Raw genomic sequence first — 14,853 nt, 5'->3', positions numbered from 1 at the left:
TTTTTAGATCAGTTTTTGCCATGTGTAAATGTATGTGAGCAGTTGAGTACAGAGTTTTTTTTAAGCTTCCTGAAAAAGAACGTGGTGAAGAAGAAGGTGGTGGGTTTATGTTGTTTATGTTTATGCATCTAGCAGACGGTTTTAAACAAAGAAACTTACAATGTAGACACTATGTTACAGTTATCACCAATATGACAATAAGTTCTCTAAAGGAAAATCCCTTGTCAGATTCAGTGGCTACAGCAAAGAGATATAGGGAAGTACAGTAAGAGTAGCAGAAGGGTACAGAGCTACATGTATGCGTAAAGGTTAAGATACCAATTCTCTTTGTAGGGGCTGGTCTTTAAGAGTTTCCTAAATATAGACACAAACACTGCTGTTCTTGTAGCACTTGGTAGGTCATTCTACCATCTTGAAACAACAAATGAAAACAGTCTGAATTGTCTTAAGCATGGTGTAGGCACTGCTAGACGACAATCCACTGCTGACCGAAGTGACCGAGTTATGACATAAGCCTTTGCAAGAGGGTTCAAGTAGACGGGGGCCGTACTCTTAAGCACTTTGTAGGCTAGCATCAGGGGCTTGAATTTAAAGCAGGCAGCCAGGGGTAACCAGTGAAGCTCAATGAACAGAGGGGTCACATGAGACTTTTTGAGGTAATCGAAGACGAGAAGCACTGTAACCTTCTTGATCATTTGTAACGGTTTTATCATACAGGCTGGGAGACCGGTCAGGAGTGCGTTACGGTATTCAAGGTGAGAGATAACCATAGACTGCACCCGGGGCTGGGTAGTATGTTGGGTTAGGTGTAGATGGATCTTTCTTATGTTTGTTAAGCAACAAGATCATGAAATGGAGGTAACATGATCTTTAGGTCAGCTTGTTACCAATCATGACTCCCATTTCTTGCTGCCTTTGATGGCACTGACGGTGTTGTCAGTGCAGGAGAGGTCAGATGAAATTTCAAAGTCCAGAAACTTTATGCTGTCCACATACTCCACCACCTCCCCCTGTAAGCAAAGGGAAGCATCTTACATTTTCCTGGACCTCCTGTAGTCCACTATTATGTGTTTAGTCTTCCTGGTGTTCAGATTAAAGCTATTTCATGAAGCACCAGTGTGTCAGATTTCTGTAGTGGGTCTCATCCTCGTTAGATATGAGACCCACTACAGTGTTTTCTTCCACAAAACAAGCAGTCCTTTATGAAGAGCTAAATTACAACAAAAACTTTTGGTTCTTCATAGGTGGAAGAGACTCGAAAGGTCTTGCAGCTGGAATCACCGCCAAATGTGGTTCCCAGACTTTAGTTTTTTGGGGGAGGGTTTGAATGCAAAGTTGCACAGTTTTTCTTTTTTTATTTCCAAAATAGTTTTCTTTTTTTTTTTTATCTACTTCTTACTTAAGGTGCTCCTACTTCTAGATATGCATAAAGCCCATCTAAAAACATGGCTTGAGGTCCGGCAGCTGCCTATTCAGCAGTGATTTAGCAGCTGACAAGGCTGAACCATGTGGCTCAATAGCACTAAAAGGCTCATCCTGTATAATGGGGTTCCTCTATGACGCAGACATGGAGAGGCAACCCCTCCCCTTCGTTTACTCTGACATATAGGCTTACACACACACACACACACACAGACGCACGTACCTACTGGTCGCCTATCCAATTTGTCAGCAATGCAGCAGCATTAAGAAGACATAGAAAGATACACAGATTTTCCGTACATGCGTGCTCATATGAGAGGGCTAAGAAATAAACACACACATGCACGCACTGCCCTACCCACTAATGAAAAGGCATGGCATTGAGACAATTGTGCAGGGCAAACGCTTGTGTAATTGCTTTTGAGAAACGGCTCTTGTCGCAGGCTGTCATCGATTGGTCGTTTGCTCACTGTGTGGGAGGAGGCCTGAGCAGCTTGGGTCATTACTGGACCGACTGTGGTATCACTTTATTACTTTAATGTGGTTCGAGGCTTTACTCTGGAGAGACGGGAGATAGCCACACTTTACTTTTCCCTTTACTGAAAAGAAGGTATACACAGGGCCCGCTGAGAAATGCCACAAAAATGTCAGAAGGTAATCATTATTCATACTATCAAGAAACAATGTGTTGCCTCAGATCATACAAGCTCCTGGTTGATGATTTAACTTCAATACATGAAGTCTGCATGGAAGTTGGAGCCATGCAGGCAGCATTATGAATGAAGTACAGGAGTCCAAATGTGCGTCACTTTGTAGTATACATCCCTCCCCAGCAGATGGCCCCGCCTGCAAATGCTTATTCAGGAGGGAAGTTATACTTATAGATGTGTTTTTTTTTTGTTTAGTTTTTTTTGCGGGCACTTATTGATTTAGGACTTTGACATATAGCATGAAGCCGAAGATTTTTTGGAAACTTTTTCAAGTATTTATAGCTGCCGTTGCTTCCGCAGAGACACGAGTTTGCTCTGCCTCTTATTTAATTAATGACATCAATGCAAACCGGGCATGGCAAATGGTCCAAATGACTGGTGAATTTTGTGAATGGAGCACTTAGTGACTGAGCAATGACGTCAGCACAAAAGCCATATCTCTCAGTAGCGAGCCAAGTCAAAACAGGGAAGGCTTCCCATTGGCTCGCCGTAGCATCGGGGCCACACGATTGGCTGCTGGCAAATAATTAAACACCTACACAGTCGATGCACAAATCCGAGTGGTGGGATATATAGGCTGGTGGTTGGCGCTTGATGCAACAGAGTCAAGAGTTGGTCTGCAAGTTGAGAGAAAGTCAACTTCTGTGTTTCGAGATCCAGAGAGATATTTATATATACATATATATTTATTTTTACTGCTGGGTGATTACCGTTGAAGGTAAGTGTTGACTTCCATTATTCTCTTCAGCAGTGGGTTGGATCTGTGTTTGACTCTTGGTCTTTGGGGAGCAGATTAGAAGGAAGACAGAGATTGGATTGGGTTGATGTGAGTGTAAATGTAAAACATGTTGGAAAGGTCCTGTGTTCTGCTTGAGCAAATATAGACTTGGTGAATTGTGTAAAAAAAAAAGAAGGAAAAATATGAGGAAGGGAAAGATAGAAATGATTGGGAAGAAAATCTCCTGAGAAAAGTGAAAAAAGAAATCACTAAGGGAAAGCGACATCCTGAGGAGGAAAATGGGAAGAGGCAGCCAGCTTAGAGTATGTGGGTGTTTCAGACAAAATGTGTGTGTTTGTTAGAGAGTGGTGGAAGCTCATTACACTAATGCACTGGTCCCTTAGGGAGTTGGCAAGCTTGGAGTACCCCCCTCCCATCCCCTCTCTCTCTTATCACCCCCTCCTCTTCCAGCAAATGCTACGTATATTACAGAGTCTGGGACCCTTGCCTACCTTCTTTCTGTCAAACACACAAACACACATTGATGCACACACAGCTACCTGCAGGCATGTCATGCTGCCGTCCTTGCTGCGTATCACACAAGAGAACTACATGTCCTGTGCTCGCTGCTGGATATTTCGGCACAGAGTGTTTCGGTGAAAAAGAGAAGAAGGGGTCATGATGTGTGCAAGGATAAGTAGATAGAACTTTTTTATCATGTAGGAACTCAAAGGTGGGCTCCGCGACCAAGTGTATTTCTTGCACATGTTGCCTTGTAGACCCATCAGTGCACAAGAAGCTGACAGAAGGTGGGATTTGGGGGTCTCTTCCTTCCTGTTTCAGGGGACCATGGTTATGTTGAAGATCTCTGCTTTCCTTATTGCCTACGCCCTGGTCATCTGTCAGATGTACTGCTCACAAGCCGCCCCTGCAAGGTGAGACATGGCTTCCAGTTCTACATTACATTCTGACAGCTGTCATGCATTTGCAAGTAAATTTCCTGAGCAAACCTCTTAACATAAAAAGAAATAATTGGCTTTGTGTTTAAAGTTTCCTTTTTCTGACTTTTGCTGCAGCTGAATTAATACAATTAGTAAAAGTTACTATAAGTAGATCTATATAAACAGTATACTATGTTTTATTACTGAATATATTTTATACCTATTTAACTAAGAATACAATCTGACAGTTTTTACCTTAGCAACAAATCCTACTTTTATTTTCTGTTTCTTATAACTAAAATCCATAGAATAAAATGTCCTTTAGTTAATCTAAGGAATGTATTGATTCTAAAATATACCTTGCACCTATGCTAAAAAAAAACTGCTAGAATTTAAGCATTTAAGTAGTAAAGAAAATATGTGAAGTTTTCACTACTTATGCTATATTGTTTATGTTGAACTGATAGAAAGTTAAAATAAGAGTTGTAATTTACTCCATAGGGAGATAAAGGAAACCTATACATCCATATTAAGCTCTACTTCAGCCCCTACCCCAAGCGATCCTATGAAGCTATCGATTTCGTAATAAATCCAAAGCTTGTTGGAAATCAGCCCCTTTCTCAAACGGGGCACTTTCCGCAGATTGTTTCATCACCCCCACCCCCCCTTTACCCCCATGCTGGCCACTGGCCCTCCAACTCAGACGTCAATACACTCTGAGGTGCTGACGTCTCCTGCCTCCCTTTTCCATCTCTCCTCCAGCTTTACCAGCACCCCCACCAGCATAATCTCTATAGGCAATGACTTCTGCTAGGGATTTACATGAACACTAACCGCCTGTCCTTTTGTTGTCCTCTAACCCCCCCCAACCCTGATCACCTTCTCACCTCAGACCAGGATTAGACTCCATGTCAGACCGAGTCACGCTCACGGACTACGAGGCTCGGAGGTTACTGAACGCCATCGTCAAGGAGTTTGTGCAGATGACGGCAGAGGAGCTGGAACAGCAGGCGACTGAGGGAAACAGGTACATCTGTCTATGAGTTATTAACGTGAAGCATGCAGAAGCAACTCAACTTGTAACGGAATTGTTTTCAATCAGTTAAGTTTATTTTACTTGTTTTCTGTGCCCTAATTTGACACTTAATCAAACGTATGGCGGGTCAGGTTCCCATGCAGTTTGGGAGCAGATTTGTTCTTCAAATGGGAGTGCAGAACATTTCACATTTTATGAAACTGAGCAAATTAGATTAAAGGTGTTTCAGACAGTATGATAGTTCCTGAACTTGCTGACTTTTATCAGAAATGTAAAATAGTCAGATTTTTTTTCTTTTGGGCTTCCGTCCAAGATTTGCCCTTGTTTCACTCTGTGGTCTCATTTCAACACTAGTGCTGATGCATCATCAGTCAGTCATAGCAAGGTATGTACTATTAACAGAACCACAGAAATGAAAACAAAATAAAAAAAATTTCACAACAAAAAATTAAACAATAAAAATCAGTATTCTCTGTCATTAACCTGTCCCTGCATGAAACAAGCCTTTTTTTGACTTTGTGCTATTGGGGCTAACACTGCCTGCTGGGCATGTGAAAAGGATATCTTTGCTGATCCGAACCCAGAAAAGTGTGCATGATGTCAGTTACGGGAAGCTGCATGACTGTTGGAAGCGAATGTTTCTTTTTTGTGGGTGTAAGAGATACGGGAATATGGCGGGGGGAGTTATGTTTGGTGCATGACGGGATGGATGACGAGTTCTTTGAATGTTTAAAAGGGGGAGCTGGTGGCATGATCCTTTAAAAAATATGAGATGATTTTTATCCCACTTTTATTCAGTTGTGATGGCATGAGATAGAAACGCATGTCAGATGAGAGCTAAAAGAAAACCAAATGATGAAGAATGTATTGCCTGCATGTTTTTCCCTCATCTATGAGTCCTTTTTTTCTCTGCATGTCTTGTTTGTGTGTCCCCTCCCCAACAGCATGGACAGACCCCTAACCAAGCGCTGTTCCAACCTCAGCACTTGTGTCCTGGGCAAACTGTCTCAAGAGCTGCACAAGTTGCAGACGTTCCCCCGCACGAACGTGGGAGCAGGAACACCCGGCAAGAAGCGCAGTGCTCCTGAGAGGGACAGCTATGCAGGCTACGGCGAGTCGTTTGACGGCGTCTAAACCCCTCTTCTTCCCCTCTCTTCTCTCTCTTAATTTATCCTCCCTATCTTCCTCTATGTATTCCGTTTTCTCCTTGCATTTTTTTCATTCTGGCAAGTGCATGCTAACTTTGACATGAAAAGAACCTGACTTTTTCTTTTTGTACCTTTCCTGCATTATTTTCCCCCAACCTGTTTTCTACTCCGTTTTTTTGGCAGAGAATAAATTGTTGATCTTATCTCAGACAATCAGACTTAATTTACACAGCTGTGATTTAAGATATCAGAAAAATTGTCTTTGTGTAGTGGTATTTGATGAAATCTGAAAGAGAGATCACTTAATGTAACCATTAATAAATTATCCACTCATGCGACACCATGTTTGTTGTTCAATAAACGTATTTTTCTACCAGGAAGACGTAACTCATTTCGTTTTTAAAGCCTCGTGCACACACAATGAACAAAATTATTAGAATATAAAATACATTAAGGTGCCTTGAAATCTGTTAAAGAAGACGTCAGGAAGTTTAGAGGTAAGGAAATGTGTGTTGTGCTTGGTTGTAATTAGCTGTGTCCATGTTTTTTTGGTGTTAATCTATATAAATGTAACATGCCTTAACCTTAACCGCCTTTTCCTGTCCTGAAGCAGCGTTACAGCACAGAAGCGAGCCTGCAACACGGCCACGTGCGTGACCCACCGCCTGGCGGACTTCCTCAGCCGATCGGGGGGAATGGGCAACAGCAACTTTGTCCCCACCAACGTTGGCGCCAAGGCCTTCGGCAGGCGAAGGAGAAGCATCCAGATGTGAAGTCTTCAGAATAACGGTGAATGCAAATAAAAACCATAGAAATTTGCTAAAAGTTAATAAGTGCTGCCATTTAAATGTGCTGAAATGTCTCTCTTTTTGTCTGTCTTCCAGAGGCAGAAACCTGAAGAGAAAAACAAAGAAAACAACCTGTGAACAAAAATCAACAAGCAAAACGACACAGAAAAATATTGAACTGGCCCTTTACCTTCTCTTTCACATTCTTACTGGAAAAGAAAGGACATTTTGTCCCAATCATCTATCCTGTTACTGAAACCTTTTTTCTTTTCCGTATTTATTTATTTATTTATTTTTTTGCTTTTGGCAAATAACAGAAAAAAAGAATTGAAAAAAAGCACTTTACTTTATGTACATGAACAAATGAACTCCTTCAGAAAGTAAAAAAAAAAAAAAATCCCAATGATTGCTCTTTTTTATACATGACTATTATTGGAAAATAAAATGAAAACAGCAGTGGTTATCACTTTCTTTTTTCTTTTACCTCGTTAGAGCACATTTCTAGAGCTGACCCCCGCTGAATTAATCTCTCATCACCCCCTCCCTCCCCCAAGCTGCTTTCCCATGTTTGCCAGAGGGAAACCCTCCCCTATCACTCCACACACAACGCCTGTTGTCTTGTGCCTTGATGTAGAACAATTTACATGAACATGATTGTACAGCTTTGTTTCCAGACGGCATAGAAGACCCGAGTGAGGATGAGGAGAACATTAATGGATTCATATTGTAAACAATATTGTGAAAACAAAATTTCAGCAAGATTAAAATGTATTTTAGATACATTGGACGGCAATTGTGTTGTTTCTTCAAATGTTTTTTTAATCAGATGCTGAAAAAGAAATTAATTCAACTGGCACTTTTATTTGTACTCACAATGTTGATATGCTGTCTAAAGATTAGGAAAAAACAGCTAAAACTAAGGAGAACCTGATTGGAATGGAATATTTCTGTGATTCATTCATTGTGAAATAAACTGCGCTTCCAGCTGACACAATGTAAAAAAAGAAAACAATTACAGTGGAGTGAAATCCTACATTAGCGGAGTAAAAACGCTGACATAAACGCATACACTTCATAGAGAGTAGTTATGACTCAGCCCCTTGTTTGGATACATGATAAAAAGAAATACATGCATGGGGAAGTTCCCTAATAAGACAGATCAGACCAAACATTGCAATCAGACTTGTCTTTTACTTACATCCACAGATGCTTGAGATATCCATGATATCCATACAGAACATAAACAAAGGTGGTGGCAGGTGATTTAACATCAGGGACGACTGGACATTTTGGGGGTCTTCACTTGCTGTTACAGCAAATCTCCTATAGAGGGCAATCTAATTATCCACAAAAAGTTTCTTTGCCTTTGATAGGGAAAAAAACTTCCATTTTCATAAAATAAATAATCTCACAAAGGCTTTATCAATCTGACTTCTGTAACTCCTGTATGTTTTTACAATGAGTTATCCAAAAGGATATTTATTGTTTCATGATTCTAATTTTATAGTTATCATATCATATTTAAAGTGGGAATAATGAGCGTTCCTGTGCATCTAAAAGGGTTCAAAATACAAGTAATACTTTCCATGCAACAGTGACTACTTCCACTAGACTTCCAGATAAACAAATCTTGTTCCACACCGTTGAACAGCCTGTAGTTCTGCCAGTGGTTTGAAATAATTAGAAGAGAAGGTTTACTTAAAACGGAAAGCAAAGAGAACAAAGGATGAATAAATAAATAAAAACTTTTTAGTTTTAGATTTCAGATATGGCATTAAGCTTAATTTATATGTTTCAGTTACTAAGGAATAACAACAATCATAAAGCATGAGCTCAAAGATACCACAAGGATTCAGGTTTATCTACAATAGTGTAAGAGATAGACAGTCCATATATCTTACGTTAGATTTACTAGACATCTGAATACATTTTCCTCTCTTCTTTACAAGGTTTAGGTTCTTATTTTGTGTAGATTTCACTATATTGCTGTAAAAGTTTATGCATCAGAATGCAGAGGAGAGGATATGAAGTGAGAATGCTACCAAAAGTACACGAGTAATAAATACTGATACAAGCAGTTTTATTTAAAACACATCCATGTGAACTGCCCTCCATGTGCATTTTAAACACTATGCACACAGGTTTAATAACATGATGCCCCAATACACCCAACCATGACTCCACGCTCCTTTTCTGCTCTCTTGCTTTTTATGCTCTTCTAGATTCTCCCCCACTCATGTTCTTTTCTCACTTTAAGGACAGAACTAAACAGAGAAAGTGAACTACCTGCGATTGGCTACTTTTCAGGAAATCTTGCCTCTGAGAGAGTACTGTTTGCGCCTAGTAAAGTTAGCAAAGCATCTTTAGGTTTAAGAGACTCAGTGGCCGTAGGGAAATTGATATATCTCAGTTACAGATGAACGTTTTACACAATGGCATGTCTAAAGACCTGAACTACCCTTTGATCACAGAAGTAAAATTAAGTTTTTGCCTTAAAGGATGCAGAACAGTTGGTAACAAAACTGTCATGCTTTTGGTTCTGTTCAAGTTTTATCTCTGAGTTTTCATTGGTCTTATTTCCATTTTGTGTTCTAGTTACGGTATTTTAGATGGTGGTTTGCCATCATTTCTTTGCCCCCTTGTTGTGAAAATTTATGGTTTTCAGTAGTTTTGGGTTTTTGTGGATTTATGTTTTTAGATTTTATTTATGTCACCATTTTTGTTATTAAATCTTCAAGAAACAACTTCAGCTTCAATGTCTGCATTTGGGTCCTGTCAAACCTCCACCCCACTGTCATTGTGGGGTGCAGGTAACAGAAGCAAAATCCAAAAACATAAATCCACAAAAACCCAAAACTTTTGAAAGCCAAGAATACTCACAACAAAGAGAGAAACAAGGACCAAGCTAATTAGCAGATTGGGAGCAGGTGTGAACAAAAGCAAGAAGGGAGCTAGGGAAAAGGAGACTGACACAAGAGGGCAAACAAGAAATATCTATGAAGTCAAATACAATAAAAAATAACTCGAACACAAAAATGGAAATATGAGCAATGAAAACTCAGAGATAAAGCTTTAACAGAACCAAAACCATGACAAAAACGTTACAAAATTACACAAAATATAAACAGCTTCTAGAGAATGTGGAAATAGCTTGTCAGGAACTAAGGGGTAGTTAAGGATTACTTACTGGGAAGCACCCAGCCTTAGGGGCTGCTGCTTAGTTACTTGGGAAACAGAGTAACTAATCTGGAACTAATGTGTTGCTGCCAAGGAAATGAAGAGCGACTAATCAGGAACTAAATTATAGTTTCAATTTACTTTAGGATACAAAAAACATTACTTAATGGTCACGGAGTGAAAAGGTAGTGTTATGCTCCTTAGTATCCACTTGATATAGCGCTTGACTCCACCAGTTCCATTAAATCACAGCTAGTCAATAATTTGGTTCCCAGTAAGTGATACATAGTTAAGATGACAGACTACAAAAAATGTGGTAATGACTGTTATTCAAATGTTTATAAAAGAAAGAACCAATGAGGTTTTTCATAAGATGTAACCTCAAAGGTGTATTATGGATTCATTTCTCTTCTGTTTTTGCAGTAATTAACCAGTAATCCCCTAATAAGTACAGCTTAACTAGCTGTTAGGTCCTTTCAAGTTCCCCTTTGTCTTCCTTGGTAATAACTCCAAAATTCCTGATTAGTCACTCTGTATTTCCTTGGTAACTACACATTAGTACCTGATTATTAAAGGAGAAGTTCACTTTTTAACACTTTAAGCCCATTTTCTGTAGTGTCCAGGATGAAATCGAATGATCGACACCAAAATTTTGACAATTGGTCCTGTCTCTGCTTTTTGGCTCATGCAGAATCACCCCCTGGCTGCTTTAGAATGGCTTCCATAAAGCATGTCCGATAATGTCCTTAAAACAACCTTAAACGTTCTTTTTTTAAAATATGCTACTCACCGGGTCGTCAGCGCTGTTCAATGATGTTCCAAAAAAAGTTTCGTAAAGAAAAAACGTTCCTGTAGTGTTTTATTTAGCATTTTGTAAATCCCATTGAGTTCTGTTGGAATAGTCAATATTCCCCTGCCACCGGAAACGGAAATGGGGCCTGTTTACACAGTTGTAGTCTTTTCGCTTCACTCTGTGTACTCCGACGTCGAGAATCAAGAATCCACCTTTCGTATTCCATTTTCAGAGTTTTTTAAAGTGTTTAACAGAGACGTTAGCACCTCGACGTCGGAGTACACAGAGTGAAGCGAAAAGACTTCAACTGTGTAGACTACAACTGTGTAAACAGGCCCCATTTCCGTTTCCGGTGGCAGCGGAATATTGACTATTCCTACAGAACTCAATGGGATTTACAAAATGCTAAATAAAACACTACAGGAACGTTTTTTCTTCACGAAATTTTTTTTGGAACGTCATTGAACAGCGCTGACGACACGGTGAGTAGCATATTTTAAAAAAAGAACGTTTAAGGTTGTTTTAAGGACATTATCGGACATGCTCTATGGTAGCCATTCTAAAGCAGCCAGGGGGTGATTCTAAATGAGCCAAAAAGCAGAGACAGGACCAATTGTCAAAATTTTGGTGTCGATCATTCGATTTCATCTTGGACACTACAGAAAATGGGCTTAAAGTGTTAAAAAGTGAACTTCTCCTTTAACGTTTTTTTTGTAGCTACACATTAGTCCCTGATTAGTTACTATATGTTACCTTGGTAACAACACATTAGGTACTGATTAATTTCTCTGTGTTTCCTTTGTAACTATCCATTAGTTCCTGATTAGTCGGGCTTTCTCTGCTTAAAATCTGAAGTACCTTATTGTAGTGACACTAAATGACTTTAAAAGGTCTATTCTTCAAAAGCAGAAATGTACCGTAAACCTGTTAATTTTCCTTTTTGTTTTCTCTTTCGGTAGAGAGAACATAAGTTTTGTTGTAAATTAACATTTTAGAAGATATTCTATATTTAGCAGAATAGAATTCCATGTACATTTGAATATTTCAGAGCTCTATTCAAAGCATCAATGTCACAAATAACAATAAATTTCAAACAGAACTTATGAAATATTCAACATGTTGATTTGAAATTTTATAAAGCATTTGTTTTGTGAATGTCTTGTTTCTCAAGTACTGCGCTCTATGTCTCCAGTGCTGTTTGTTTTTCTATGTTTATATTTCCGGTTTTAGTATATATAGGATCTCACAAGCAGTTTAATTTATATATCAATGACTTTGGTTTTGATCTATTGGTTCTGAAGGTTCCATTACATTCATTTAATATCCGAGACTATGGTTATAATGAGCACATTACAAATGGGAAAAAAGAGCCAAACAGGATAAAGTTGATCTGGCTTCATGGATGAATGCTAAGCTATGCAACCAAGCAGACAAGGGAATATTTGTCACTATTTGCTTCATGCTCCAACACACAATTGTCTGCATGGAGAAAACAAAAGGAGTCTTTTGTTAAACATCCTACTAATCTTAGATAATATCTGTGAGGATTGAAGCAAATATGGACCAGTTGGTTAAGTTGATAATTTTGTGATGATTTTTAGAACTAATATGAGAAGTTATTTTTGTTTAAGCATCTAGAGAAATGTTTTAAATTCCCCCTCGAGCTTTAAAAATCCCTGATCTGTCACAATATCTGCTGGAGAGAGACTCAGAGCCATATTCAAATCCACACGGGAAATGTTTCGGAAATGACTGGGGAGGGGAAAATAAAATTTAATCTCTATATTTTGAATGATTGAGGAGGACAGGAAGATTGGGGCTGAATCTGTGGGTCGTTTTAGGAGGAGTTAGGCTTCTGTCTCAGCTGTAGTCTAATAATCCCACTTTGCAAAAGAGAGAAGCAGTCCTAATGGTGGACAGCTGCTTTGAATTGAACCCTTCCAGAAAGGAATTAAAGATTTCATATCGGAGACAAACCAAGCAGTGAAAGAGGTGCCTCTTGTCCAGTTCCCAGAAGCCCAAACCACAGACCCATTTCCAGTATGAGGGTTTTGGAATATGTTTTCCTCTTAGGAGTAATTTGATGGTTGGGGAAATAGAGAGCTGAAGTCATGAGTTGGTTTACGTTCCACCAGATTCTGCAACTAAGCAAAGTATTGGTTTTACTGAGAAGAACCAGCTTGGTGTCATTCATATTACTGAACACTGTTCCCTTCTCTACAGTTTTTAATACAACTTTTCTACTTTGCCTTGATTTTACCTGAGAAATATTCATTTCTTTCCCAGCTATAAAACCAGACTGGTGAAGATCTTTCAGACAATAGGGCTATACTCTGCAGAGCCGAATAATTTACCAGAACTAGAAAATGTTGAAGCAATCAGAAATTAGTTTTTTTTTATAAATAAAGAAATTATGTTACAGCAAAATAGTTAATAACACTAACTAAAATGTTTTCAAATCTTTTTTATAGTGTCAATTCACAATCCATGTCATCTCAAGGCACTTTATATCGACAATACTGTCAGACTGGTTAGGAAAACCACTCGATTGCATCCAGTCACTGAATACATGCTGCTCCTGGATAAGCCTGCCAAGATGATCTTTGTTTGCATTTTGTCTTTGACTCCCCTCAGAAATCCCTCAAACTGTGTATGCTTGTGGTGACAGTGGAGAGGAAAAACTCCCTTTTAACAGGAAGAAATCTCCAGCAGAACCAGGGTCAGTGTGGACAGCCATCTGTAGATGCTGGCAAGGGTTTGAGGAGACAGAAGTAGACAAACTGTCATAAAACGGGACAGGTGAACCCAGTATTCAAGGTGAGATAGCCAGTTGGAAAGTTCAAAGCATTTATTAAAACAAACACATTGACAGAACTGAAGCAGGCTGCTGAGGATTTGCGGACCAGTAGCGACTGCAGGAGTGGAGCAGGGCACCGCCCAGTCACTGACACTCTGGTTTAGGGAGAAACACTGGTAAGTGACCACGATCATTTTGGTTTAACAGTTCAGTCCATCCTCTCAATTATAGGCAGGATAAGCCGATGCCCTGCCAACTAGAAGCAGCTCTGAGCCATACAGAGCATCCCTGATGCAGCAACCACTGTGGGCAAGCATGACTCTGATCCTGGACAAGGATGAAGATCAGACTTTAGCAGTTCTTGAATCCATGAGTCCGCACTCCGGTTAGGGGTTCCGATCCACACAGAAATGGACAGATCTGGGTTCCAGAGATCCATCAGAGCGTGAAGGTATGTTAAGGATTAAACTAGCCTGAAGACACGGGCTGAAAAATAATCTCCTACTGGATATGGGGATATGAACCTTGGAAATAACTAAAACTGAAAGACAGGACACTAACAAAGGGCAAACAGGGAACAAACAGAAATCAAACAATGACCTGATCTCAATAGCTGGGCTGGACCGGATATAAAGCAGATCCTACAGGTGGATGTGATCAGAGATGATTAGGAACTGGGAAGAACTAGGCAGGTGAGTGAAATTAACAATTAAGGCCAGCTATCAGAGCAGATCATGACACAAACAGAAAGAAGCAGAGATACAAAAATGTTAACTAGCAACATAACTGGCCCCATAAGGCAAACAGAGCCAGGCAGATGAGCTCCAAGACAAATCTGCTAGTTACGTCAAAAGAAACAGGACTATCCTGAAAAAAGGTCAAGCTCCAATCAGAAGTGTTGATGACAGCAGCACCGCTGATATTTAAGCCAGGATAGTTTAACAGCCAAACAAGGACAGAACAGTTGAAGCTTCTACAGTATGAGGAGAAAAAGCAGAGAGCATAAAGTTATGAGTGGAATTTGACAAACACTGCAGAGTCGGAGAATAGGGATATAATAAAGTAGAATGAGGAAAAGTCATCCTTATGTCCTCCAGCAGCCCAAACGTATAGCAGCACAAATACATGAAATTGCTCAGGATAACTTAACTATTTTGGATGAGGTACAGTATAAGAATGGTAGAGCCACAACAGCGCTAAGGTGGAACCAATGAGTAACGTCTTTCTGAACTGAAATTCTACCCCACAAGATCGGGCTATTAATGCTCTACCTCCACCTACCTCTCTACTCACCCAACAACTTAGCAAATATCACACAGTTTT

General features: G+C 39.6%; 1 protein-coding gene across 5 annotated transcripts; it reads left to right on the top strand.

The window, feature by feature from the left end:
• Nucleotides 1-2,683: 2,683 nt before the first annotated feature.
• Nucleotides 2,684-7,570, top strand: LOC107090894 (calcitonin-1-like). 5 transcript variants are annotated; one of them, XM_015384519.1, is made up of 4 exons: nucleotides 2,684-2,850; nucleotides 3,694-3,785; nucleotides 4,684-4,818; nucleotides 5,772-6,579. In XM_015384519.1, exons 2-4 carry the CDS (start codon nucleotides 3,700-3,702, stop codon nucleotides 5,959-5,961), a joined length of 411 nt encoding a protein of 136 aa, XP_015240005.1. In that variant the 5' UTR covers nucleotides 2,684-2,850; nucleotides 3,694-3,699; the 3' UTR covers nucleotides 5,962-6,579. The 5 variants fall into 5 exon arrangements, with proteins under 5 accessions (XP_015240005.1, XP_015240006.1, XP_015240003.1 ...); XM_015384520.1 differs by lacking the exon at nucleotides 2,684-2,850 and adding an exon at nucleotides 2,873-3,583; XM_015384517.1 differs by lacking the exons at nucleotides 2,684-2,850; nucleotides 5,772-6,579 and adding exons at nucleotides 6,586-6,764; nucleotides 6,860-7,570 and having other exon boundaries at nucleotides 3,590-3,785.
• Nucleotides 7,571-14,853: the final 7,283 nt, after the last annotated feature.

Source organism: Cyprinodon variegatus, unplaced genomic scaffold (genome assembly GCF_000732505.1).
Source record: "Cyprinodon variegatus isolate N-32 unplaced genomic scaffold, C_variegatus-1.0 Scaffold314, whole genome shotgun sequence".
Lineage (NCBI taxonomy): Eukaryota > Metazoa > Chordata > Actinopteri > Cyprinodontiformes > Cyprinodontidae > Cyprinodon > Cyprinodon variegatus.
Note: the sequence above shows the minus strand (reverse complement) of the source record. Positions and strands in the feature narration are given on the sequence as shown.